Source organism: Notamacropus eugenii, chromosome 3 (assembly GCF_028372415.1).
Source record: "Notamacropus eugenii isolate mMacEug1 chromosome 3, mMacEug1.pri_v2, whole genome shotgun sequence".
Lineage (NCBI taxonomy): Eukaryota > Metazoa > Chordata > Mammalia > Diprotodontia > Macropodidae > Notamacropus > Notamacropus eugenii.
Genome location: NC_092874.1, coordinates 304986747 through 305012866, shown reverse-complemented (window position 1 = coordinate 305012866; position 26120 = coordinate 304986747). Strand labels below are relative to the sequence as shown.

The window sequence follows — 26120 nt, the reverse complement described above, 5'->3', positions numbered from 1 at the left end:
CTGCCTGCTTCAGAAACAGACCCATACAAGTGCTTGGCTCCCAGAGCTGTTAAGAGGATGCAGTAACATAGTATTTGTGAAGCGTTTGGTAAATCTCCGAGCACCGTATGAATGCTGGTGATGATGCCTCCCATTTCTTTGGGTCATGTATCCTGCCCCTCCCCCCATGTCACAGAGGCCCCCTTATGAGAACAAGAACCCTGCCCTCCACATCACAAAGCCTTCTTGTCCTGGCTGCTGTCCCTGGATGTGTGCTGGCCCCTCACAGACCTCCCTCTTAGATTGTACATGCTTCAAGGGCAGGGCCTATCTTTGGCCTATTTTTGTTTCCAGGCACTTAGCACAGTGCCTGGCACACAGTAAGCACTTGATGCACACTGCCCCACGAGCTTAGATCCAGCAGGCCCAGGTCCCGTTGAGGAGATGGTCAGGGATCTTCAGAGGCCAAGGCTCCACTTCTACAGGGTCCAGAGCTGGAGACCTGGCATATCACACAGAATCACAGATGAGCAAACCGAGGTCTAGGGGGCTGATCAGCTGCCTGATCAGCCTGTTGTTGATGGCATAGCCTGGATGCAAGTCCTGTTCTCTCCACTGGCCTCAGACCCAGTGGGGGCTCATTCTCCCCCTTTGCCTTTGTAAGAAAAACCTTCAGAAAGCCACAGGGTATTCTACCTGGGGAGACCTGCCCTTGAGGAGCTGCATCGCCTCCAAGTACCCAGGGAAGGACCAACCCCAACATCCGTCTCCCATGGCAGAGACAGGTGCATCCACAGCCACGTGAGGCCACGTGTCCTATTCACTCTACTGCCCCTTTGCTCACGTTGGCTCCTTTCCAGACTCACCTGGCTGACCTCTCCAGAGCTCTAGGGTCTCCTCCCAGGCCCCAGTGCTAGCTTGGTGTGGAGTAGACCCTTCACCCTGCACTCCTCCGACTCTTTGGTCCACACACTCCATAGACCAGGAAAGATATCAAAGCCCACTAGGGCACTGCAGACAAGCCCCAGAAGGGCTAGAGAGTGACCACAGCTCATCACTGACCACTTCCCTAGGGCAGGTCAGAGCAGGTTCCCTCAGTATCACCCTGGAGTGTGGTACCCCTCACTACCCAGGCCTTCAACCCCCTCTCATCAGGACCCTTTCAAGAAACATCCTTGGATCTGGGTCAGCACTAGGAAGACAGCCTGCCCCTGCAATGTGGGTAGGCTGCTCTATTTTGACCTCTAGAGTCAAGTTAAGTCCTGCAGATGGCTGGATGACCACCCCAGTTCCTGCACAGGGGTCATCAAAGATCTTGCTTTTCTGCAGCAGGGATAACTGGGAGCCCATGTCCCCCAGGGTCTTCTGGGGCTTCCTCCTCTGTTCCCACAGGGCTGACCCTTGCCCAGCCCTTCTCACAAGGGTCCCCACTTGCCCCCAGCTTCTCTATCACACCTCTATTTTCTTGGGCTACTTACACCAAGGCATCAAACAGGAGGTCAGGAGGGCCCTGCAGACACTGGCTCAGACCCCTGGGTCTGGCTTACCTTCCCCCCACTGCAACACACAGACCAGAAGCCACAAAACCCTCTGCAGACACCAGGTAAGAAAATTCCTTTACTTTGGACTTTGGCATGGTACAAGTTTCACTGCTCAGTCGAGATGCTGACGTCCCCTGAGTCATACTCAGCGAGGTCACCATCACGAAGACAGACCCTGGCTCCCTGGGGTTAGCTCCCCATGAGTGTGAGTTAGGGGAGAAGGGAGAGGCCCTCCAGGATTGCTGGCAGGCCTGCTCAGCCGAGGTTCACAGAAAGGGAAGCCCCCCTTGCCTAGGAGGGAGCCATAGGCCCTAAGACCCTACCAGAGGCTCTGCATTATTCTGAAAAGGTTTTATTGCAGATATGTGGACAGGCCCTGCCCAGGGAGAGAGCAAAGGAGGCCAGTTCCCGAGCCTCCCATCCACCATGGCCACCAGGGTGTGGTCAGCAGGGGAGGGGCTGGCACTCTGGGCACGGCTGCCCTTCAGGAAGGCCTGAGCAGTCTCTCCAAAAGCACCAGCTTGGTTTTCAAGTTCAGGTCAAAGGGAGGTAGTTTGGTGAGGTTCAGCTTCACGCCCGTGGTGCCTACGATGTTGGCCAGCACGCGGTGGGTGTTCTGGTAGTGGGACAGCTGTGCAGGGTCCATCTCCAAGAGCAGGTGTGTGTAGGACATCATGGGCCCCGCCCCAGGCTGCAGACCTTCCCTCTTATCATACCTGGGAGAGCAGAGGGGGAGAGCCTGGGACGACAACCCCCCACTACACCCCTGGACAGCACTACCTGCCTGCTTACCCACCAGCCAGAGCAGGGGAGATGGCAACTAGGTAGCCTTCCACTGCATCTGCAGTCACTATTTAAGCAGCCATGAATTAGTCATAAAATAGAACTCCCTCTGATGAACAGAGACCACGTTCCATAGCAGGGCCAGGAACCTGGGTTCAAATCCCAGCTCTGCCTTTGACTGTGGCCTCCACACCTGACCCCATGACCCCTGGTGGCATACATACTTCCAGTCATCGTTGACCTCTAAAAATCGAGAGACGCCCGTCTGCGCAGCAGCCACATCAATATGAAGTGCCACATCTGGGAGGAAACAGGAGAGGCGGTGGGTAAGGATCACCCTGAGAGCATGTGGCCCCACTCTTCTGCCCCTGCCCTGTTCCCTCTTGCCATGCTCTCCTCCATTTGACAATTCACCTACCTGTTTTGGGGGACACCAACTCATGGAGCTTCTGGATGGCCACTCCTCCAGGGTAGTTGAAGTGGGAGACATAAAGAGATGTTGCTGAGTATGTGGCATTTACCAGGAGATGAGCCGCCACCAGTAGGGAGCCCAGCTTATACAGCCAAGACTTCCTGTAGTTGTTTAACCTGAAAGAGCAGGAGGAATTGGCTCCCGCTAGCAGGGGTGTGGCTGGGGCACCACAGGGCAGGGCATGGCCCAGGTGCTCTGGAGAGACTCTCTCCCTCCCAAGGCTGCTCCAGAATTCCCATCTTCTCCTGGATACCTTTCTTAGAGAGATGGGGGAGGGGCCAGAATGGAGACATGTTGGTTGGCGGGCATGCAGGTGAACTCATGAAATGGTTGCCCATGGAGAAAAGGGTCCCAGAAATAAAAATCCTTCCAGAGGGTTCCATGTGGATGCAGATCAGGCAGATTCGGAACCCGATTAGGTAACTAAAGAGGCACCTAAATCACCTCCACTGAGTCCCCGTTAACAATTCAGCTGCACACCATGGTTTCTCTTAAAAACGTCACTGTTTGATGCATCTCTAGAAAGGCCCCACATTTCCCAGAATCCCCCCCAGACATGGACAGACAGATGCGGCCCCTTGGCCCAGCCCCAAGAGCATGGCCAGTCATGTCACACTCACATGCGAGAACAGCCTTTGGCGGCCACAATGTTGAGGACTGGGAAGGTATACATGATGAAGCGTAGCTCTTTGTGGGGAAGGAAGGAATAGAGGAAGATGAAGCCCAGCGCGGGCAGGAGCAGCAGCCGGGTCCTGCGATCCCACAAGCCCAGGGGCACGAAGAAGATGCTGCAGCCCAGAGCCCGGGGCAGGGCGGAGTAGAAGTACCAGAGGAAGGGTGAGGTCTGTGCGGATCAGCAGTCAAGGAGAGAGGGCGGATGGCACAAGGCAGGCGTGCAGAGCGCCTCCAGCCCCACCCCCAGGCCTCACTGGGCCAGTCAGAAGCCCCAGCAGTAGGACACCCTGAGGGGCTAAGGGGAAGGGCCCCTATTCATGCTCAGGCCAGCTCTGATCTGCGCGGCAGCAGGAGCCTGGCCATCACTGCCTGGTAATGGAGGACCTTTTCTTCCTCCAGTCTGACCAAACTCTTTGGGCCTGGGGTAGGGCAGCTCTGGTGCCCAGCAGGCTCCGTGAACCCAGGAGTCTGAGGGACAGGTAGAGCAGAGCTCGTGGACAAGGCCCCTTAGTTACCACCTGGGTGGAGCCCAGGGGAATGGCTGAGATTTTCCACCTGTGGACAAGTTCCTGATGACGGGAGCCACAGACTGTGATGTCCACTCTCCAGTGGCACAGAGGCCTAGACCCCACGGGCTTAAAGGATACACCCCAGTCTGAACTTTTATTCAGAATCGTATTGTACCAAAGCACCTGGCCCTCTGGCCACAGAACACAGCGCCAGAACATGGAATCCACAGCAACCGTCAGTCCTAGAAAAGGAGAAAGAACAGGTCTTCAGTGAGGTGACCAGCCACAGCCCTGTGGCCTGAGAGGCCACTGCCTCTGGGAACCCACAAAGATACAATCCTTTCAGGTTCCAGGAAACTCCTAGGTCACCTACAAAGGCACTAAAGGGTGCCAGGACAATGGAAAAACATCTGCCCATGAGAAGATGATGCTCTACTCAGGGATGCCACACATGTGTAGAGAAAGCTGGCCAGGAGACGTCCAGGCAGGTGGGAGCCCTTAGGGAAAGGCCAGGGGCCCTGAGATGGGCACTAAGGTTCTAAGCCAAGGGACCTAGAACACAGTGAGCAAGGGGGGATGCCACCAAGGGACACCTGGGCAGGTGGAGGCTAGGCTCGCAACCCCAAAGACTTGGGAGCAGGGGCAACCCCCAAGGGCTTGGGCGAGATTCCTCTGAGGGCTGTGCAGGAAGAGGGTTTACAGAGGGGATCAACGAGAAGGTGACTGTGATGCCTCTGAGGAAGCCATTCTCAGACCTGATGAGACCTGGCCCCTGACTAGATGCCTTGGAGGTCAGTGTCCAGAAGGGACCCAGGTGCTCAGACAGAGAAAGGACAACCAAGAGGCCAGGCCTCTATATGGGCGACCCTCATCCAACGCCTGGAAAGGAGGGTCAGTCCCAGGCATATGCACCGAGTGATGGGGTGAAGGCAGACATGGCACACGTACTCACCCAGGCAGACAATGCCAGCAGGGATGGCATGACACAGGACTTTCAGGAGCGTGACTTTTCTGCTTAACAAGGTCAACAGCAGCATGAGGCCGAGGAAGATACACAACTCGGACCTGAAGACGATGATGGCAAGCGCTGAGAGCCAGATGAAGCGTGTGCGCTTCTGCTGCATCCAGGCCGTCAGGGCCAGCAGCACTGCAGAGATAGGACAGTGGGTGGACACTCAAGGTCGCTGTCCTGGGGCCAGGACACAGAAAGCCCCAGAGAGTTACAACCCAGAAGGACCTAAGAGTGGGCAGAGCCCGGGAAGCAGCAATGCCCAGTGGTGTCTCCCAGGCCAGCCCAAGTCAGGGCCAGAGCTGGGGCCCTCCCGGTGGTCCTGGGTTGGACAGAGTCTGACTCAGTGGCCTGACAGCCTCCTACTTCTGTCTACCTTCTCCAGGCCCCACCTGCACCCCCATACCTATGGGCAGTGCAAACACGTTGGGCAGAGTTCTTGTGCAGTAGAACATCAAATGGAACTGGGAGGCTGTGATGAGGCAAAAAGTGGTAGCTACAGTGGCACCCAGCTGCCGGCGCACTTCCTTCTGCAGCTTCCAGAGTCCGTAGATGACACCAAGCCCCAGGACACCTCTGACTGGGGGGAAGGGGAGAGAAAAGAAAACCGCCCTAATCAGCAGCTCATCAGGAAGGCATCTACACTCCCAGAGGCTGAGGACCAGGCCTCAACACCCAGAGGGGCAGGCTTCCAAGCAGCAAATTGACCTCATCCTCTGCGCAGCCAGAGCAACTCTAGGAGGGTGACCCACCTACAGTGCTTGGTCCTATGAAGGGAGGCCACTGATGATGCACCCAAGGAAGGCTGCCATACCAAGGGAAAGTGGCAAAGCTGGCCACCAAGCCAGGCCTCTCTTAGGCTCCCTGCTCAGTGCTCCGTCCACAGGGAAACCAATCACCTCAACCCCCATCTATACAGACAGCTCCCAGCCAGGTCTGGGAGGGGGAGTCATTTGCCCAGGAGAGGGGGGTCAGACAGCAGGACAGCTCATCCTCCAGCTGTTGACCAGACCTGGCTTCTTGAAGCACAGCTGAAGGCAGGACTGGAACGCTGTGATGGCGCGTAACTCAGGGAGCGTGTCAGGGTAAGGACCCCAAAGGTGGCCAATGTGGCCATCTGCACTGGCTGGGGAAGCCTCAAGTCCCTGTGCATGCAAGTTACCAGCTGGGCACTGTCCCCAGTATTCCCTTTCCCCTAAATCAGGCTGCTCGATCACCTCTGGGGACATCTCTAGCACACATCCCCTTGCTGCCTTTTGTTTAGACTTCCCCCCTGCCAGCCTGTCCATCTCTCTGTCATCTACATTTTCTCCCAGTCTTGCCACTGCTCAGAGCCCCCCAGCTCTTCCTGCTGTCATGGGAGAAAGTCTCTCCTGGCTCACACTGCGCACCCACTATGGTTTGCATTCAGATTCATTTGCTCCTCTGTAACTACAGCTAAAAGTCCATCTGTTCTGCCACCACACAGGCAATATTTCACACCTGCAGCCCCCTACCTCTGTGATAAATGGGGCCAGGGGCCTGCAGCTGCACTTTCTCAGGGTTTTTGGTTCAACCTTTGATCTATATAATTTTCAACCTAATTCATTCTAATATACCACATGGTCTTCTGTGACTCAGGAATATACCTGGTGCCAGGTGTCTGTGCTGCCTTTCAGGAGATCAGACTCTGAACTATGTGACACCTCTGGCATATCCAAGGCTTACCCTAATCTGCACCTGCCAAAATCTAACCAACACTACCCCCTCCAGAAAACCTTCCTTCCAGGTGGTTTCTCATTCTCCTGAATCTCTAGCAACACATGATTCAGAGCCATCAGACCTTTTCCACTGGCTGCCTGACACTGTGGCCATGAGCCTGACACGCACTCCCCAAGCTGACTCAACTAAGCCCCCCATCACTGGGCACATGGGTGGTCTCCACTGATGGAGCACCCTATAATAAATCTTCACAAACACCAGGCAGGTAGGTGCTAGGCCAGTGCCCCACAGGACACCGGAAAATCTGTGGTACAACAGGTTGTTAGCTCTTTAAATCTCATCCAAGGCCACAACAGAATCAGCATGAATGGCCCTTGTGGAAGAAGCTGGACAAGCCCCCACTGGCTTGTCTCCACTAGTCACCTGGGGACACAATGGCTTGTAACACCCATTTACTGAGTCTAAATGCAGTTTTAAAAAACGGACATGGCAGAGGAGAGCACTGCCACATGCTGCTTTTCTTGAGATAAAAATGCTTCAGTGCTTTGTGGTGGTGGTGGTGGTACCTTGTCCTTCCTTCTCCAAGAGGACTATGACATCCGGGAAGTGATGCCATGATTTGCAAGTGAATTATATTTAAGTGAGGGAAGGTGGTCATCAGCCTCACTTTCTCCTCTGGAGTCATCTGGGCAGAATGACTGGAGATGGCCCAGATGCAGTGTGGGAACCTTGGGCTTTTTAAACTAAGGTCTTTCCCAGGTCTCATTTTGTCTGAGGCAGCACCCATTCAGTGAGTAAGGCTAGGTAAGAAATGAGGCAAAGAATGGCCTCTTTTATCTAGTCAAAAAAAAAAAATTAAATTTGGGTGAGGAAGACCCTCAGGGTTTCTGGTCAAAACAGAAACAATTATTATTCACATTTACTTGGAGCCAGGAGAGTCCAAACAATGATCAGGTGAGGCCTGGGCTGAGAGCCAGAGTCCAACTCTGACCTTAAATGCCTTAAACCCCAATCCCTCTGGTTTTTTCTCACCAGCAGCATCAGAGGTTAAGTCTGCACCAATTCTGAAGCTACAGTCCTGCCCAGGCTCAGAGTTCTAGCTCTGACATGCAGGTCTATCCCTTCTGCTGGCTGCGTCTCAGCTTCCTCACAGGTAGGAGGAAGGGGTTGGACAACAGGGGATCTTCAAAGACCTGACACTGTTTCTGCAATACAAGTAGGTGAGCATTGCAAAGAGCCTGTAGGCAACAGGAGGGTGAAAAGGGGCAGGTGGTCCAGGGCTGACCCCAGCATAGCCATCATGGCCACTCCACCTGTGGGGGGGTCTCTGGGAAGTCAGATGCTAGTCCACAGGTGCCACCCAGGGCATATTAAACGCAGATAGTTCTCACATGAATACAGCAACACTGCTAAGAGGCAGAAGCTGGGGATCTCAAATTGTGAATGCCCAGTCCTATACTGCTACGTATACCCTCATAAGGCTGCCCCAGGGGTGCCTACCTGGGACAAAGTGGGGCTGTGGAGAGCCCACAGTACAGACAAGCCTGATCTACAAAGATCTCTTTATATCAGGGATTTACCGCACCTAGAAAAAAATTCATCTTTTTTTGGAAGCCAATGAAATAAAGCTCTCAAGGATCGACCTCAATGGCTGATTGGGAGGAGGGAGGCCCTCAAACATGACTCACAAAAGCCCCTTACTTTATAGGGGAGGGTCCTTAATGTATACACAAGGATTCCAAACTGCCTGAGACCACTAGGCTTGCCAGGGTATGCAGCTGGCACCAGGGTTCTGGGGGTCACTAGGCCCCAGGGGGCTTCCTTCCATGTTTCCCTGGAGGTAGCCCATCAAGCAGGGACTTTCTGGCCATTTGTTGAGGCTGTCTGAGAGATCTCTCCAGTACACTCACTTCAAATCTATTATGTAGAAATTATTTTAGCAGCCCATCTGAGGAATCGCTTGTCAAAAGGTGAACAGCGGCAGAGAACCAAGGTATCCAAACCCTTAGGCTAAGTCAGTAATTAAAGAGACCATGAAATCAAACAGGCCAAAAGCGTTTCCTTGGTTGGTCTTGCTGGTCTACCTGCTACAAGGGCTGGTGTCCCAGCTAAACATAACTTGCTTCAGCCAACCCAGAGGGAGGGAAGGAGGGAGGCCCAGGGCTAGCTCCATCTTCAGCCCATTCACCAACATGGAGGATATTCTAGGATGGGTAATAAAGCCATGTGCTCGTTTTAGAATAAAAACACTGTTGGGCAATGCCCTGAGTGTCCTCTTTCTGCTCAGCAGAAGACAAAGAAGTCAGTGCTCCACCAAAAAAGGCTGCCCCTTCCCTGGCTGGCCAGTCAAGAGCCCTGGAAGCCTACAATTCACCACATTCAGAGAGGACAAGCAGCAGAACTGCCTCCTGACTGGCCATTTGTCAGAGTGGCAGGTTCTTTGAGCACACGGGCAGGGGTCAGCGCCTGTGCCTCAGATTCCAAAAGAAGGGAGTTTCTGGTGGTGGGAGGACAGCTTCTCCTGCACCTTCAAGGCTCCTTACCTATCAGCTGAGAATAAAATTTGGACATTTCCAACATGGACAGCACATAGATCGCAGGGCTGGAAAAAGCTGCGATTAAGATTGGCCCAAGAAACGTCCTTGGGACGACGCCAGGAAACTCGTGATGATCATACTACAAAGAAAGGGGACACCGTTACCAAGCAGGGCATTTGCAAATGGTGCCATTGCAGGGGGAGACTCCCCAGGCGTCTGGAGGGCTCCCTCTTCCCCAGTGGTCCACTCGCCTTGTCCAGGTCCCAGCGGTGATAGAGGAGGTCATGGATGGCCTGCAGGTTGAAGCTCTCTTCCACCTTGGCATAGGGACAGGCAGCGAGGTGGATGAAGGCAACAGCAATGAACAGGAGGAGCAGGAGGGGCTGCTGTTTGGCTTGTCTCTTAGTGGCCATACTAATGTTGGCAAGCCCCACTCTGGGAGCCTGAGCCAGCTAGTGGTGCTATCCCAGCTCTGCCCTTCTAGGTTTTGGGAAGGAGGAGAGAAAAAGGCCCTGTTTTGGGAAAACACCAAAGGAAAAATGCTAAAAATCAGGTTACAGTGTGAACTCCTTTTTCCTGGCTCCTGACCTAAGGCACTGTCTTCCATTTGATCTACCTGTCATCCCAGGGAGAGAAACTTCAACCTCAAAACCTGAGATTTACACTTCTGAGTAAACAGAATGCAAAAATTAATAAATAAAAGCCCAGCGTGATTTGAACACCATTCAGAGGATGCTCACTCCTCAGCTGTCACTGGATATAGTCCAATTTGGACACTTTACACAATAAGCCAGAGAGCTCACCTAACGTGACAGCACTAGAACAGCTGCAGCTCTTGATCTCAGACCCAAACAGCCAGTGTGGCTCAAGGTCTACATACACCTATCTAGATCCCAGAAGTGATGCAGGCACAGGATGGGGAAAGGGCAAGGACTCACCGACACCCTCAGTGGCCTGTGATTAAGACCAGCTCCTTCCCCTCTGCTCTTGTCATCAGATGGAGATCAGCTGAAATAGGAACAGCCAAGGCTCTCCTTGGTCTCTTCCAGAATCCTGCTCTTTGGGAGGAAAGCCCTGTGAGCACTCTTCCCCTCTTCTGTTCGGCTCTACTCACCTGCCGGGAACACGGGGCCTGGTATCCCATCCCAAGGGCATTCCAAGAATAAAAACAACCAGTGGAGTCCAGAGAAAGTTCCATCTCCCTGACTATAAGTGATAAAGGGCTCCTAGGGACTAGAGCCTGCCCATCCAGTGGCTTCCATGAGCTTGTGGCCTTGGGCAAAAGGGTGTGAAAAGCTCCCTCTCTCTAGGAATGTCTGAGGGGATGTTCTACACTGACCACTACTGTCCTTCTGCTTCCTCTCACCCCCAAATAAAAATTTTCCCAGTCCTGCTGCTCATGGAGGAACCTTTCATTTGTGAATTGGGGTCACAGGCCACAGAGAATGACTTAAAAACCATTCTAGAAGACCCACATCTAGCAATAGCCACACACTGCTCTAACTAGGGAGAGCACTTTAATGTGGCTCCACAGAGAGGGTCTTTGTAGACAGATGGTGGCTCTTTGAACATTCTTGTCATTGCTGTGATTACAAACAGCTGAAAATAACTTTAGAGAAATAAGACTGGAGATCAGAGGAATTGTGTCACCCTTTTGCCTTATTCACAGAATAATAAGCTGCTTCTAACCTTGGGGACTGTTTCAGTATGAGGTGAGGAGAAAAACCAAAGGCATATTTCTAAATGGCAAACACCATCTTAAGAATCACACAGCAGAGCAATAATGACTGACTTGAGAGTCTGTTCAATTATTTTCTACTAAATGGAAAAAAATTCTTCAGTATCTGAAGCCAATTAGACTCAAATACCAGAGGGCAGTAAGCATCACCGTCTTGAAGGGTTTTTCTTGGAGATGGGGCTGTGACACGGGAGATAACAAAAAGCAAAGTGCTAGCAACACAGGGAAATGTGATGGGATATGCCATGGTCACCTTGTGACTAAGAATGTTAAAATAACAAAACTGACATTGATATAACTCCCTTTCTGACTGCCCCAAGAGGTGGACAGTGTAAACACTATTAGCTCCATTTTACAGATGGGGAAACTGAAACTCATAGAGGTCAAGCAACTTGCCCCTGGTCAAGAGCTAGTAAATAAAAAGAGCCAAGACTTGAAACCAAGTCTTCCAACTCTGAGCTGTGTATTCTTTTCACTCTGCCAAGCTGCAAGGAAATGGGAAGGAAAGCCATTCCACAGCTTGTCACAAACATAGCTAAAGTCTTCCCTAGACCCATTAGAATCCTCCCAGATGGCTGGGTTAGAGACCAACAATGGAGAAATGGGATGACAAAAAGTGGAAGCAATCTTTGGGAAATTATGGCACAAAGGAGAACCAGGTGATGGGAGAGGCATCGAGGAAGCTCCAGTCTTTAAAAAGGGAGGTCCTGGTTACTACAGATTGGTGTTCCTTGGTACAAGTCTGGGGTGAATTATTAAATACTGAGTGCTTAAAAAATTAAGGAGGGAGCCCTCAGAGCTAAGCATGGCTATCCTAAGCATAAGTCATACCAAGGTATTCTTGCTTTTCTTTCTTTCTCTTTTTTTTTTTTTGAGAGTTTAAAACTCTGGTGTCAAGGCCTGTCCATTTCGCCTCTGCAACTTCTCTCTTGTCCATTTCGCCTCTGCAACTTCTCTCGCCCATTTCACTTCTGCAACTTCTCTCTTGTCCATTTCGCCTCTGCAACTTCTCTGCAGCATCTGTCTTCAATTTCACCTCTGCAACATCTCCCCAGTGTAGCCCCCTTCTCTCCTCTGATCCTGCCCCCAACCCTGGTGCTGAGCCCTCATCACCTCATTCCTGGATTACTGCAATAGGTGCTGGGAGGTCTGCCTAGCTCCAGTCTCTCCCTACTCCAGTCTATTATCCAATCAAATGCTAAAGTGATTTTCCTACAGCACACCCCTAAACTCAGTAGTTCCCTTTGGCCTCCAGGATCAAATACAAAATCTTCTGTTCCTCATTGCCCCCTCCTAACTTTCCAGTCTTCTTACACCTCACTCCCTACCACATACTCTTCAATCCCAGGACACTGGTCTCCTGGCTGTGTCCATCTTTAGGCTCTGGGCACTTTCTCTGGCCATCGCCCATGCATGGAATGCTCTCCCTCCTCTGCTCCCACTAACTGACCTCCCTGGCTTCCTTTAAGTTCCAACTAAAACCCCACCTTCTATCCCTAGGGGCAGGGGCTGTTTTTTGTTATTTAGCTTTTCTTTGCATCTCCATCACTAGAAGGCCCGGTGTTTGGCAAACAGTAGGCACTTAACAAATGCTTTGTCCTGAGCCACTTGCTGGTGATCTGAAGGATGGCAAACTATGATACAGCCACGGGATTGCAGTGCACTTTTACAAAAGCTTTAAAAGTTCACCCATCTTTGGCAAGTGGATTTTCGAAAATGGAAAAAATAAGATTTCAAAGAAGTGCTATTTCAAAAAATTAACACGTACCAGGAGCCTTTAAAAACCTTCGCTAAAGAGGACCAAGAACTGGCAGACGTTTGGGCAGCACTACCAGTGGTCTCCTCCAACCCCCATCTGTTTCTTCACCGGTAAAATGGGAAGAATTCTTTCCACGGTGTAAAAGACCCCAGTCAACTCTCGCGGCCCGGCTCGGGGTAGGGGCCACTCCCTAGGCTGACGTCGCCATGGGCCCCTCATCACTGGCTCCCCCACCTCTCACTGACCAGGGAGGGAGCTCCCCATCACCAGGAGAGAACTGGTCACGGAATCGAGTTCCATCACCTCCGTCTGCCTCAGTATCCCCCCTCTGTAAAACAGGCGTCACCAGAGCCGCGAACGGACCCCGAAAAGTTAACACGTGGATCGTGCCCCGGTATCACGGAGCCGATAACGGCGTGGAGCAAATGGATAGGTGGGACCGGGGCGGGCAGCAGCCCCCCTATACCGGAGAGTAGAAGCCCGGGAACGGCGCCTTTGCCCAGGCCGTGCTCCCGCCGCGGATGCCGTCCCCCCCCCCCCACCCTCCCCGCCCGCCACGTGTCAGCCCCGGGCCTCTCGAACCCCCCCCCCCCCCCCCCCCCGCCTGCAAGCTCCGCCCCGGCCTCACCCGCCTCCGCCAGGCCAAGCTCCGGCGCTCACCCGGCTCAGCTCCGACCCACGGCCGGGTTCTACTCCTTCCTCCTGCCTCCACCGACTGAACCACTCTCTCCCCGTCGCGCTCTTTAGCGCTCGTCGCGTCCCTCTGGCGTGGCGTGGCGTGGCGTGGCGCGGCGCACGCGCGTCCAGGGGCTAACGGTCGCTCAGCTGCTCCCGAGGGGCGGGGCGCTCTGAGAGTGGAGGTGTCAGGGCTGGAGGAAGGCCGGCGTCAGCTGGTCCTTTAAAGGCCGAGGGCTCGCACCAAACATGGCCGCCGTACGGGCGAGAAGCCGCAGCCTCTGCCCCTAGTCAAGATGGCCACCCACTATGACGCAACTCCAGGAGAGGGGCGGGGCGGGTCTCGGCCTCTAGTGCTGGCTTTGTGCTGACAGGGGCCTCTCTCATTGGCTCAAACTCGTTGGCGAGGTCTGATTCGTTCACGTACTCGTAGCGCGGAGACTTCTCGCCCAATGACGATCCGAAGGCTGGCAAGTGAGGCGGGGCTTGGCTCGGGACCTCGTAAAAGAGACCGGTTCGGAAGGCACCCGGCTTCCGCGCGAAGAAGGAGGGGCCTTAGGGGCCCTTTCCGCGCCTGCGCGAGCTCGAGCTCCGGAGGCTCGGTCCCGAGCCGGGTCCGCTCTGGGACCGGCCCAGGGGTGGAGGCGGAGCCTCGCGTGTCGCGGCTCCCCCCGGCTCCCGCGGCCGTCCCGAGCCCCGCTTCCACGGGATCCCTCGTGCTGATCCCGGACGCCTTGCCCCCGCACGGCCCCGCTCTCTCCTCCCTCCGCTCCCCCAGGACCTCGTCCTGCCCCCCGGGTCCGGGCCATGCGCGCTGCGGGTGCCCGGGGGCAGCGCCTCTGGCCCCTGCTGCTGCCCCTGCTCCTGCTGCCCCTGCCCGAAGCCTCCCCCTCCCCCTCCCCCTTCCCCTCCCCCTCGCCCCCCTCGCACAGCCACAAGCCGTGCACGGTCTGCAGGAACCTGGTGGATCAGTTCTACAAGGTGCGGGAGCGGAGGCCCGGTGCCCTGGGCCCCTTCTGGGGTGGGCCTCTCCTTTGGGGGCTGGCGCCGGGGACTCCGAGCCTGTTTCCCCAGCTGTCAGGGGCCGGAGGGAGTGAGCACTTGGTGCCTGTGCGGGGGGCTGGAGAACCTGGAAGCGGGAGGGCTGGGGGCCGCCCCCTGCGCACTCACAAGCCGTGGCGGACCCCCCCCCCAGCCCCGGCGGCTTTCCTGGGCCACCCTCTGGAGCCTCGGGGTCCCCCTTTCTTTGTGACCCCAGAGCTTCCTCCGCCCCCAGGCCCTGATAGGCGCTCAGTAGGTGCTGTTGTCAGTGGGGCCAGGGTGTCCGTGGGCCTCTTGCGCAGGGTGGGGTGGGACCCGAAGCCTCTGAGGCCCCTGCCAGCTCGAGATCTGAGGGGGTGAAGGGTGAGGGCCCGATTAGCCAAACGCCCCTGACTACCCCTGGGCAGTGAGTTTTCCTGGGTTCCTACTGCCCAGCTGGCCACAGAAGGGCAAAGGGACTCCTTCAAGCCCCGTGTAGTTTTTTAGGTAAAGTTGATCCTTGAGTTGGCTTCTCAGGAAAATGTCATTAACTGAACATTTTGCGTTTTCCTTTTGGCAGGGATTGGCAAATACAGAAAAGAAAAATTTTGGTGGTGGAAACACAGCTTGGGAAGAGAAGACGCTATCCAAATATGAGTCTAGGTGTGTCTCCTGCCCGGCCCTCCCTCCCCCTGGAATTGGAAGAGCCAGTGAGACAGCTGAAGGAGCAAACTGGGGGCTGGCCAGGGGGCCTCCCCAAGGCCTCCGTCACATTTTGAGGGGCTGCTGCTGCATGGAACTTAAGAAAAGATGGGGAGCAGACTTTCACAGGGGAGCCCCTGGGCCCAGGAGGAACACTTTATGGTGCCCACCGCAGGTCGAGACTGGAGAAATGATGATTTGGATGGTGGAGGAGAAGGATTCTGGGTCTTGTCTCCTTTTTCCCTTAGGGAGATAGATAAGAGATGCCCCCTCAGGGGGCAGAGTTTGTCACCCACCCCATTATCACCATTACCTGCATGTCCACCCCACTCTCAGGCGGATGCTGGGAGCCTGTAATTTCCTCTAGTGCTGACTTGGGGTTTTTATATTCCAGTGAAATTCGTCTTCTAGAAATCGTTGAAAACCTCTGTGAGAGCGATGCCTTTGATTGTAACAACATGGTGGAAAATAATGAGGAACATATTGAGAACTGGTGGTTCCAACAGTAAGTCTGAGCTTTGTTGGTTCTTGGAGCCTTCAGCTGGACGGGCTGGGAGGGGGCATGGGACACAAGCTGCTGGGGTCGGGCTTTCTTGGTGGCTCTCTCCCAGGAGATACCTTCAACCAGGGAGGGAGTGTGGATAACCACCTGCTTCACAGAAAGAAATATCACTTTAGGGGCCATGGCCAAGCATAAAGACCCCTGAGTTTGTGGGTCCTTTACACCTGGGATCCTTAGTTTTCTTATCTGTGAAATGGGGAGGGACGGGTGCTATCGCTCTGCCCACCTCGTCCCTGGAATCCCTCTGTCCCCACCACTTGTCACTACCAGCCATGTCCAGACTGTGTAGGGGATAGGGAGTGAGGAAGATGAGCCTAGGGTCCAGGCTTCACCCCAGGACTCTGGGCCTTGGGTGTTGAGACCCTGCCAGGGCCCATGGCAGTAGTGGCCTCCTGACATGTTTCCCATGAGGAAGAGCTTGGCCCTGGCATGTTGGGCTCACTTTTGAGAGCCACTTTCCCTGCCCCAGTGTGGTGAAGCCCTCCCTCATTGCTGACCCCACCTGACACGTGCGTTAGAATTACAGCATGCACTGTTAAATAGTGTTTCTTTTAGGGAACCTAGCATGTAACCCAGCTTAATGATAAAAACCTGTTTCTTGTTGCTCAGGAAAAAGAAGCATCCTGACTTATTTAGGTGGTTTTGTGTGGAAACACTGGAGGTGTGCTGCCTTTCCGGAACCTATGGACCAGACTGCCTCGGTGTGTCTACCAGTGTTTGTCTGGACCGAGTAGAAAGAGGCCTCAGTGTGGGCAGATTGGGGGGTTAGCTGTGGGCCGCCTCAGAGCGCAGGTGCATGCCTGTGCACGCACACACACAGACACATGCAAACACACACAGCCTTGCCTGGCATGCTGCAGACCCTCCATAAGTCAGTGAGAGATGAATGAATGAGCCGGGAAATGGCCCCTTTTCCCCTTTGCTTTATCCACATCTATGTGTGAATTACGACCACCTCTTTACAAAGGTTCTAACCTTTGTCAGGTCAATTGGACTTTTCTGGCCTTTGGTTTTTTTTAACCAATGCCAAACAGGGAAGTTGAGCCTCATAGTGGTCACTTTAGTCAGAGTGGATTTGGGTAGAGGTGACCACTGGCTAGCCTGCCATGCGGGAAGCACTAAGTGCCTTCCGTGTGCCCAGCATTGAGGGAGGTTCTGGGAATACAGAAGAAAATGGAACTGCCCCTGCCCTTAGGGTGAGGATGAGGGTGGTGGGTGGGGTAGGGAAGGGAGGGAGGGAGAGAGGGCTGAGGGACCATGTGTCTGCTCACTAAGCACAGGGACACCCTGTCCAGGACACCCTGGGCTCCAGCCTCTGGCTGGACTTCAGGGACAGCCTCTGAGTACCTACTGCTTCCCCTCTGACTCCAGAGTGTCCCGGGGGGTCCAAGCAGCCGTGCCGTGGAAATGGTTATTGCAACGGTGACGGGAGTCGTGGCGGGGATGGCAAGTGCATGTGTCACCTGGGCTACACGGGGCCTCTCTGCATGGATTGCGTCGAGGGCTACTTCAGCACGTGGAGGAACGACACCCACTCCGTCTGCACAGGTGCTTGTCCATCTGGCCTGACTGGCCTTCTGGGGTTCTATGGGGTCTCTCTGGGGTCCCCAAACCTTCAGGAAGATGAGGGGCCAGAAAGGCCCCCACTAGGGGAGGGAAGGGAAAGCCCTTGCTCTTTTTGAGACCTCAAGGGATAAAGACAAGCCTGGGCTCCAGCCTGGCCCCTGACCATATTTGTCCTCCCCACAGTTTTCCCAAGACCTCATCTCTTGGTTCTGGTTCTTTGACATCTTGGGTGCTCCAGGGAAGGGACTCAGAGGTGTCAAGAGTACAGGATGCCATCTGCTGCCCCCGGGAGAGCCGAATGCCCCATAAGATGCTCACTGGGGCCGGGCTTTGTGAAACTGTCTTTTCCAGTGTGTAACCAGGCCTGTAAGACCTGCTCTGGCCCATCCCACAGAGACTGTGGCGAGTGTGAAGTCGGGTGGATCCAGGAGGAAGATGCCTGCATAGGTGAGTTAGGAGAGCGCTGCCTTGCTTGGGTCATGCCCATCCCTCATTTTACAGACGAGGAAACTGAGGCCAACCACAGTGAAGTGACTTGCCCAGGGTCATGTTGCTAATACACTGTGCTCTTGGCCTGAAGTTAGGAAGACATGAGTTACAATCTGGCTTTGGGCATGTGCTATCTGTGTGATCCTGGGCAAGTCACTCAGCTTTGCCTGCCTCGGTTTCTTCATCTGTGGAATGAGAATAATAACATCCCCTATTTCCCAGGATCCTTGTAGGGATCAAACGAGATCAAAATGGCAAAATGCTGTTCTGCCTTTATCGCTCGATCCTAATGATGAGAGTCATCCACATTTGAACTTGGGTCTTCCTTGGTCTGAGCCCAGCTCTCCTGGGGCCGTGGGGACATCCAGGCATCATTGTGCCTGTGTTCTGGGAGATTCAGAGTAGGCAGGTCCCAGAGTCATGAGGCACATCTTACTGCCTCTGGCCGGGCAGGGGGAGGGGAGAGGATCCCCGCCAGCCCGGCTGGAGGGGCTGCTTCCAGAGATTGCCTGCTGTTCCTGCAGGGTTGTGAGGCATTCCAGTGCCCCTGGGTTATACCCTGCTCTGAGGGAGGGGCGCTGGCCACACACCCAGGTGACTGTCCTGGGGAGCCTGAATCTAAAGCAGCCCAAGGGCCGGGCCTACCTGCCAGGAGCTCGGGCACTGAAGGGCCAGGCTGAAGGGTGGGAGTGCCAGGTGTGAGCCCCAGGAAAATGAACCCAGCAGGCTGGTCAGGACAGCCTGGAGGCACAGGCCTGGGTGGGGGAGGAGGGGCAGTTCCAGGGGACTGTGGCATGAGCTGGGCAGAGGTCTGGGCCAGATGGAAGGAGGAACCTGGAGAGGAGACTGATGTCCTTTCAGTGTCCATGGGTGGAGATGTGGAGGGTGGTGTCAGTAAAGTGTGGGGAAGGGAGAAGGTGGAATATAGACCAGCACAGAAAGTCGTTTGACATTTTTGACTGGCATGCCAAATGGCCGAATAAGAGACTTAGTTGTGAAAGTTGTGGATGCCAAGGTCAAACATTGATGTGCCATGTTGGCTCCCTAGCATCTGGGGGGACATGAATGGGACTGACTAGGGAGGGGACTGGAAGTGAAGGCCTGGGCACCTGGTTGTGTGTGAGTGAAATGAAGGAGGAGGTCTTGGAGAAATAGAGAAGAGCACCTGGAACACAGTAGGTGCTTAATAAGTGCTTGCTGGTTGATGGTGTGTTGAGCAGAGGTTCCAGCAGGCCTGGAGCTGGGGCAAGAGAGACAGAGATGTGAGTGCAGGAATCAGGGCTTTAGAGCTGCCTCATCCAGAGGAGGAAATGGAGGCCCCGAGTGGGGAGGACCAGGTGGCATTTCTTGTCATGCAGAGGTAGTGCCTAGTGGAGCCAGGATTCGAACCCAGTCCCTCTGGGTTCCATGTGCAGATGATCCCAGGAGGACTCAGTGACTCCTGGGGGGAGGTTTCTTACTTACATGTGAGCCCTCACATACAGTAGGAGCTCAATAAATGAAATAAGGTTGGTGCTTTGGCATGAGGGATGTTATTAGTCAAGATCAGATGCTTGAGGTGAGAGAGGCCTAGTTCCTTGAGGGCATTTGTGGACTGCCCAGGTGGAGATGGACAAGGAAGGGCCCAGCCAGGGAGGAGCTACAGTGATGGAGGGGAGGTGTCTCCTCTGCCTGGCTTCTTGGAATGCTGTAGGTTTGAGGGGCAAAGGCAGGGGTTAGTGGGGGTGCTGGCTGCCATGGCTTGGAGGCCCCCTCCCCCCCTTCCTGCCTCCTTCCTTCCCTCCCCATCCATTTTGTCTACCACTTCACTGGCAAACGCTGTAGCCTTCAGGTTTTCCCAGTAAATGGCAGTACATTTCTGGGTTAAGTAGCTGTGTCTAAAGGCTCCTTTCTACTCACATGCTTATTCTGTAACTTGTGGGTCCTTCTGGTTTGGAGGGTTCTCCTTCCATCGAGCCATCAAGGCCTCCATTGAAGCTTCTACCTCCATTCTGCTGGGAAGGGCAGGAAAGCAGACAGCCAGAGAGGCCCATTTCACATATGAAGACTCTGAGATCTTCTAAAGGCATCTCGTCCAGCCCCCTTCCTTTCCAGATAAGTGACTTGGCCTAAGTCATGCACGGAGTAAAGAGCAGAAACAAGCCTTGAATCCAGGGCCCTGGGCTCCAGAGGGCAGCAGACCAGTGGCTGGAGGGGATAATGGAGTCCAGGGGGAGATCTTGGAATCGCCCAGAGAACTGACCTGGAGTCTGCCCGGTGTGTCATGTGGAGTCTGGAGCATGAGAGGCAAAGCCTGGGGACTGTCCTAGTTGCCTGTGCCACCTTCATGTTGTTTGTAGTCAGAGTGTTCAAGGAATCCCAGAATTTCAGAGGGGGACACTAGGATTGTTGGCAGTCATTGGGTCCAGGCCCCTCTGCCCCATGCCCGGTGAGCAGGACCCCTTGCTGCCCACAAAAGCCCAGCCACCCACAAAGCCCAGCCACCCTTGGCACACTCTGCTCCTTAGGAAGCATTTCCTTACATCAGGCCTAGACTTCTGCTCTTGGGCCGGGAGAGCCCAGCTAGCCCCTGGGGACAGTTGTCACGTCACGTCCCCCCATCTTCCCTAGGCCTCTCCTCTGGAATCCTGGCGCCCTCCAATTGCAGCCAACCAGGCCAGAGTCCAGGGACCATTGCCCTCCTCCTCTTGGATGCTCTTGGCTGCTAGCACCTGCTGAGCTCACTGGAGATGAGCCCCCAAAATTTCCAGACAGGCTGCTGCCCACCATGCCCTCCTTTGTTTTGGGCTGGGGAAGCCCGAAGCCATTTTTCCCTGCTGAATTGTGTCACAGGACATTCAGCCCAGTTTGGGGTTGGTCAAGGCCTTTGTAGTTCTCTGCTGTGTGATCTGTCATGTGAGCAAGCAAACCTCCAGGTTTGATGGGGATTCTGCTCCCTCCCCATGGCTTTGTCCAAGCCCCTGACAGCCTTGGAAAAGGTGGGGGGGCAGGTACAGCTCCCTGGACCCTTCACTTTACAGGTGAAGGCACAGAGGGAGGCACTGAGACCTTATGTGACTTGCCCAAGATCACTTTGGTGGTAACAGAAGATTCCAATCCCTGCAGACCTCTAACGAACTCCCTCTTGGGTCTAGTCCTTCAGTCAGTCATGAATTCATCCATCTTATTACACGAAAGTTTGGCCCACATCTCTCCAGCTTTCCCATGGAAATGGCACAGCATGGCTACTTTCTGCAGCCTTCTGCCCAAATCTAGGTAAATCCTTCGGCCCCCTCCCTTCCTTCGATCGAGGTCAGCTTGGTCACACTGTCACAAAAGGAAATGAGGCTAGTCTGGCCTGATGAGTCCTTGGTGCAGCCAGCCTTGTGCTTGGTGGGCGCTTCCTCCTGGATTTTCCAGGTGTTCACTTGCCACCGTCCCTTGCCTTTCAAGACTCTCGCCAGTATTCTGCCTTCTCCTGTCCTATTCTCTGTGGACTTTTTAAAGTCTAAAATGTTTGATATCATACATTTACAAGCATGGTCCATATACAAACAGCAGAGGAGGAGGACCATATGTGAAGGGTAGTCTCATTCACAGCTCCCTTTTGGAAAGGCACATAGTGCAGCGCGTCACTTTCAGAGCTGTCCTGTGTTCTTTCAGGTCACTGATGGGGGCTCTCAGTGCCCGAGGACATAGCTCCCCTGGGCCAAGTGACCTGACAGCTAGGTGCTGGCTCATACGTAGAATGTAGATTCCTTTTGTTGTTCTTGGCCCTAAGACAAGCAGTGGGTAGATCTGAGCTTGACCAAAGGGAAAACTTGCCAACAGCTGGAATGGGCTGCTGTTTCAGGGAGTGAGTTCCCCGTCACTGTAAGTCTTCAAGCACAGACTAGACCAGCATTTTCTGAGAATGATGGAGAAGGGGTTCTTGCTCAGTTCTGGGTTGGTCTAGGTTACATCTAAGAATCCTAACTTGCTTTGAGAGTGGATTTCCATGGGGCTGGGCCACTCCTTGCTGCTGCTTGGGTCATGACTCTGGGGTGTGACTAGTGGGAGATGGGGGAGGCAGCTGGTACTAAAAAAACCTGGAAACTCTTCTCATCAAAGCCAATTGGAGGAAACCGTTGCTCCTGTGACTCCCCTAATAGGGACAACTGATATGAACACAGCCCTTTCAGGTTTTCAGGGCACTTTCTATACCTTATCTCCTTTGAATCTGACAATGGTGCCAGCAGGGGATTGCTTTTACTTTATGTCTGGAGTCTGGTCCAAGGATACCCCAGTGAGAACTGTCTGTGCCTACAGGACATGGTGCCTCATGAGAACCTAGGCTTCCCACTTTCATTTAGGGCTCAGACCCCTCTGCTAGGCTGCTTCCTTCCCTCTTTGGGAGCCCCAAGTCACTGGAGATGACTTGGGATGTAAAATGTGTGGCATTTGACCTGACCAGGACCCACAGAGCAGGCACCCTCAGGCAGGGGACTAAAGATGAACCCCACACCTGCTCCCCGACTCCCAGAAGCCCTGGGCTCCCCCGTTGACTTCCAGCAACACAGCCCCCATGTTTCAGACACCCTGGGGGTTATCTTGGGAGAACAGAGGGCTAGGGGATGGTCCCGGGCCACAGGAACCCTGTCTGCAGCCTGTGGGGAGTGCTGGGGAGGCCAGCCCTAATCATAGATGCCCTGTCTTATTTCAGATGTGGACGAGTGTGCAGCAGAGACCCCACCTTGTGATGAGGGCTTCTATTGTCTCAACAACAATGGCTCATTCTCCTGCAAAGGTTTGCCTCCCTTCGGGGTCCAGGTGGTTCTTGCAAAAACAGGAGGCCTCTGGGGCCTAGAACCCTCCTCCATTAGGCTCATGTTCCTGTCCTTCGGCACTTCGAGGATGGAAACATGACAGGACAGAATCCAAAAGGTGGCGGAGAGTCAGGAGGCAGGGACCCAGGGCCCGGCTCCCCTGGAGGAAGTGAAGTTTACGCATCTTTATAGAAAGTCCCTTTGACAGCAAGCCACCTGGCATGCGCAAGTGTTTTACATGAATCAACGCCTCCCCCCCCCCCCCCAAAAAAAAGGGCACAATGTTTAAAATTCAGGAAATAAGTGTTACAGTCTGGGAAAAAGAGTCTTCATAAATGATTAGCCAGCAGCTGCCCAGGCTTCCATAGATGCGGTGAGGAGAGGGGCTGATCTTTTTTGGACTTTTCTAGTTGAGTGGGTCTAGGGCTGGGAGGGCCCTCAGCCCCAAACTGGGACTTACCCAGGATTCCCTAGGTAGAGAGCCGAGACTTGAAGCCAGGTCCTCACACTGATCATTGGCGCTGCATGGACCTGCTTTGCTCCTCACTTGGCTTAAGTGGAAACTGAGATTATCAGGCCCTGAGACCGGGTGCCAGCATCCCCAAATGCGGGTTTTTGCTTTATTCCCAGAGTGTGATTCCAGCTGTTTGGGGTGTGTGGGAGAGGGTCCAGCGCATTGTATAAGCTGCACAGCCGGTTACGCGCAGGAAGACGGCGCATGTCGAGGTGAGTGGGACCTGTCCCTGCGTGCTCCTCTGTCCTCAAGATCACCCCGTGACAGTCACTGACATCTCCCACAGCAGCCTCTGGAGTGGGGCGGACCTCCCACCCAGAGTGACTCTGAAAGAAAAAAAAAGTATTGGTGCCTTTGGTCCTTAAATAGCCCTGCCCCCTCCCCACTGAACCCCTCTTATGACAAAGAAAAACAGTGGCGAGAGCATGTCTGGCGATGTATACAGTAGTCTGTCCCGGCAGCCTCCCCTCCCCGCCTCTGGTCTGAAGGGGGACGCATGTTTCAGTCCCTTTGCCAGGACCTTCGGTGACTTTTCCCACGACACAGAGGTCAGCTTCCTCAGTGCTTTGCTCATCTAGGTGGTCACTCATCATGACGTCCTCTTGGTGCTGTTTGCTGAGGGGTCCTGGGGCTGTAGGGGTGCCACCTTCCTTAATGAAGCCAACCTGCCTTGCCCCATGAGCTGCTCTTTGGAAATCAAGAATGGGCAAGGCCCTGCCTTTCATCTATAAAACCAAGGGGAGCCTTGGGGCCGTGTCAGTACTGGGGGCTCCCAGTGAGCAAGCACCTCCTACCCATGCAGAAGGTTCCTCCTCTGAAGCTTAGACCCGAGAATTGTCTAGAGCCCAGTGCTTGCACCAGCTTCGATTCAGCCCATTTTGTTTTAAACACGGAATCCAACGTTGGCCTTCCTATCATCCACTCCCCACCGCTGTGCAGTTACTTGTTTTGCATCCGGCCCCCTTGCCCTCCCACTCCATGCCAAGCTCACAGGAAGGAGCAGAGAAGCCTTTGCCTCCTACCTGTGCCCCCTTCTCTAGTGGGGCCAATGGTTTCCATCCTCAAAGTGCCACTGGCCTGGGCCGTGTATGCGAGAATCCTAGGGCTGGGCCCCTGGCCCTGAGCCCCAACAAGGCCCAGATGCACACTCACTGTTAACGAGGGCGCTTGGCCATCCCTTCCACAGATCTAGACGAGTGTTCCCTCCCAGAGAAGGCTTGTTTACATGAGCACCAGAAATGCTTCAACACCCCAGGCAGCTATGTCTGTGCCTGTGCTGAAGGCTTCCAGGAGAGGGATGGCACCTGTGTGCCCACCGAGGAGGCCCAAGGTGAGGAGCACCCTTCCCCACAGAAGACTCTGGGGAGAGACTACTTTGTTTCCTTGGGCATGTGTGTGGTCATTGTTCAAAAGTGGGGAGAGTCTTTGAGGCCAGGACCAAGGAGGCAGGAGGGAGACTGTGGGCAGTGGGGTTGGGATGTGTGCCCCCTCTGTGGCCTTTGGCTCCTGACCCTCTCTGTGTCACCTGCACAATAACTGGTCCTAAGGAAGGACTGGGGTGCAGCAGCTACAGAGGGGCCAGAGAGGATGGGCCCTGCCCCAAAGAGGTTCAGGAAATAAACTCAGTCCTGGGACCCAGGGGGAGGACAGCGGAAGAGGCCACATTGGTGGCAGGAGCAGGTGGAGTGGCAATACAGAAAGGCAGCCAGGTCTGGAAGCCAGAGGCCAGGCACTACCCTCAGATGGCAGCTTCGGGGCATGCTCCAGAATGGTCACTTGCCCTGTGACCCTCCACTGACTCCCCAGGTTCCTTCTGGCTCTGACACAAGAACACAAGGAGAGCCCCTGGCAGGCCACAGTGGTGAGGTGACTGCTTGTGTGGGCAGTCGGGGCAAGGACCCAGACAGCTCAGATTTCCCTGACCCCGTCCCTGGTCTGTCCTCATTTTCACAAGTCAGCTGCTCACAGCTGATGGGTGTTTGCTTTTGACAGAAAATGAAGAGACAAAGGAAACTCCAAAACCTTCACCACATGAAGACCTGTGATCTACCTCCTCCACTATCCCGCTATCTGAGTGTTCACTTAAATTATTCACACCGAAACTCTGCCCTTCATGGAAATCCCCCAGAAGTCTTAACAACCAGCTGCGTCCAGACCGCCTCCACGTGCCGAACAACCACCTGCCTAACTTGGGGAGAGACCACTCCTCGTCGATGGGCCTCTGCAAAAGCTCTCTTGTTCATAAAGAAACTATATTGTCATATATTTTGATACCATTCTTTGTAATAAAACTGACTGTGGAAGGTGGACGAGAAGAGGGTTAAGTGTGTTTACTCATTAAAGCTCAAACAAGCACAAACCCAAATTCCAGATTTTTTAAAGAAAGGTCTCTATATGGAATTCACTTTGGGCCTCTCTTCCATGGGAATGTCGACTTCTTGGGAAGAAGGTGAGCCGATGATGCTGAGTGCCTCATTGGGCGATTTGGTGCCCCTCCACCCCCTGCTCCCCCGTGAATAAATAAATAACTTGGTTCTTGATGTAAATTTACATTTTTTCCTTCAGATTTGCCATTAGGGTCTTTGATGGGCTGTTAGAGCAGTAGGTTTTTAGGTCCTTCACTATAAACAGATACCAGTCCGTAACTTTTTTTGAAATAAATTTTTATTGATTTTTTTTTTTATTGCATCATAATTTTCTCTAGTATCTCTTCCTCTCTCCCTCCCAGAGAGGCATTTGTATAACAAATAATACCTTTTAAAGACAAAAAGAGAAGAAAAATCAGCATCAGCGATCACCGAAACAGCCTAGAAACCTGTTCAGTGTATGGGCAGCTTCCACTGCCCTGAAGTACTGGGCTGGAGGCGTCTTCTCATCTCTCTTGGTCTATGATTTCATTCCATCCCTTTTGATTTAGTTCACAGAACTCTTGGGCTTCTCTACTCCTCACAGTCATCGTTTCTTGCAGCACAGAAATATTCCGTTACATGTATTTATCATAATCACTTAGTGATTGCCCAATCAATGGGGATCTTTTGTTTCCAATTCATTGATATGACAAAAAGTGCAACTATAAATATTTTGGTGTTTACAGGGACTTTTATT

General features: G+C 53.8%; 2 protein-coding genes across 10 annotated transcripts; one reads left to right on the top strand and one right to left on the bottom strand.

Annotated features, from left to right (window-relative positions):
• Positions 1 to 1583: 1583 nt before the first annotated feature.
• ALG12 (ALG12 alpha-1,6-mannosyltransferase) lies at positions 1584 to 13687 on the bottom strand. 9 transcript variants are annotated; one of them, XM_072596539.1, is made up of 11 exons: positions 13332 to 13687; positions 10145 to 10264; positions 9458 to 9718; positions 9213 to 9345; positions 5375 to 5548; positions 4912 to 5106; positions 4098 to 4201; positions 3396 to 3619; positions 2722 to 2891; positions 2528 to 2603; positions 1584 to 2236 (listed from the first exon to the last, which is right to left on the bottom strand). In XM_072596539.1, the coding sequence occupies exons 3-11, from the start codon at positions 9617 to 9619 to the stop codon at positions 2005 to 2007; spliced, it is 1470 nt and encodes a 489-aa protein (XP_072452640.1). In that variant the 5' UTR covers positions 9620 to 9718; positions 10145 to 10264; positions 13332 to 13687; the 3' UTR covers positions 1584 to 2004. The 9 variants fall into 9 exon arrangements, with proteins under 9 accessions (XP_072452640.1, XP_072452639.1, XP_072452644.1 ...); XM_072596538.1 differs by having other exon boundaries at positions 10145 to 10259; positions 13332 to 13582; XM_072596543.1 differs by having other exon boundaries at positions 10145 to 10214; positions 13332 to 13582.
• Positions 13688 to 13912: 225 nt separating this feature from the next.
• On the top strand, positions 13913 to 25330 carry CRELD2 (cysteine rich with EGF like domains 2). The gene is made up of 10 exons (XM_072596548.1): positions 13913 to 14359; positions 14979 to 15061; positions 15495 to 15605; positions 16272 to 16363; positions 17034 to 17210; positions 17580 to 17675; positions 22399 to 22482; positions 23132 to 23227; positions 24202 to 24345; positions 25008 to 25330. Exons 1-10 carry the CDS (start codon positions 14186 to 14188, stop codon positions 25058 to 25060), a joined length of 1110 nt encoding a protein of 369 aa, XP_072452649.1. The 5' UTR covers positions 13913 to 14185; the 3' UTR covers positions 25061 to 25330.
• The last annotated feature ends 790 nt before the right edge of the window (positions 25331 to 26120 follow it).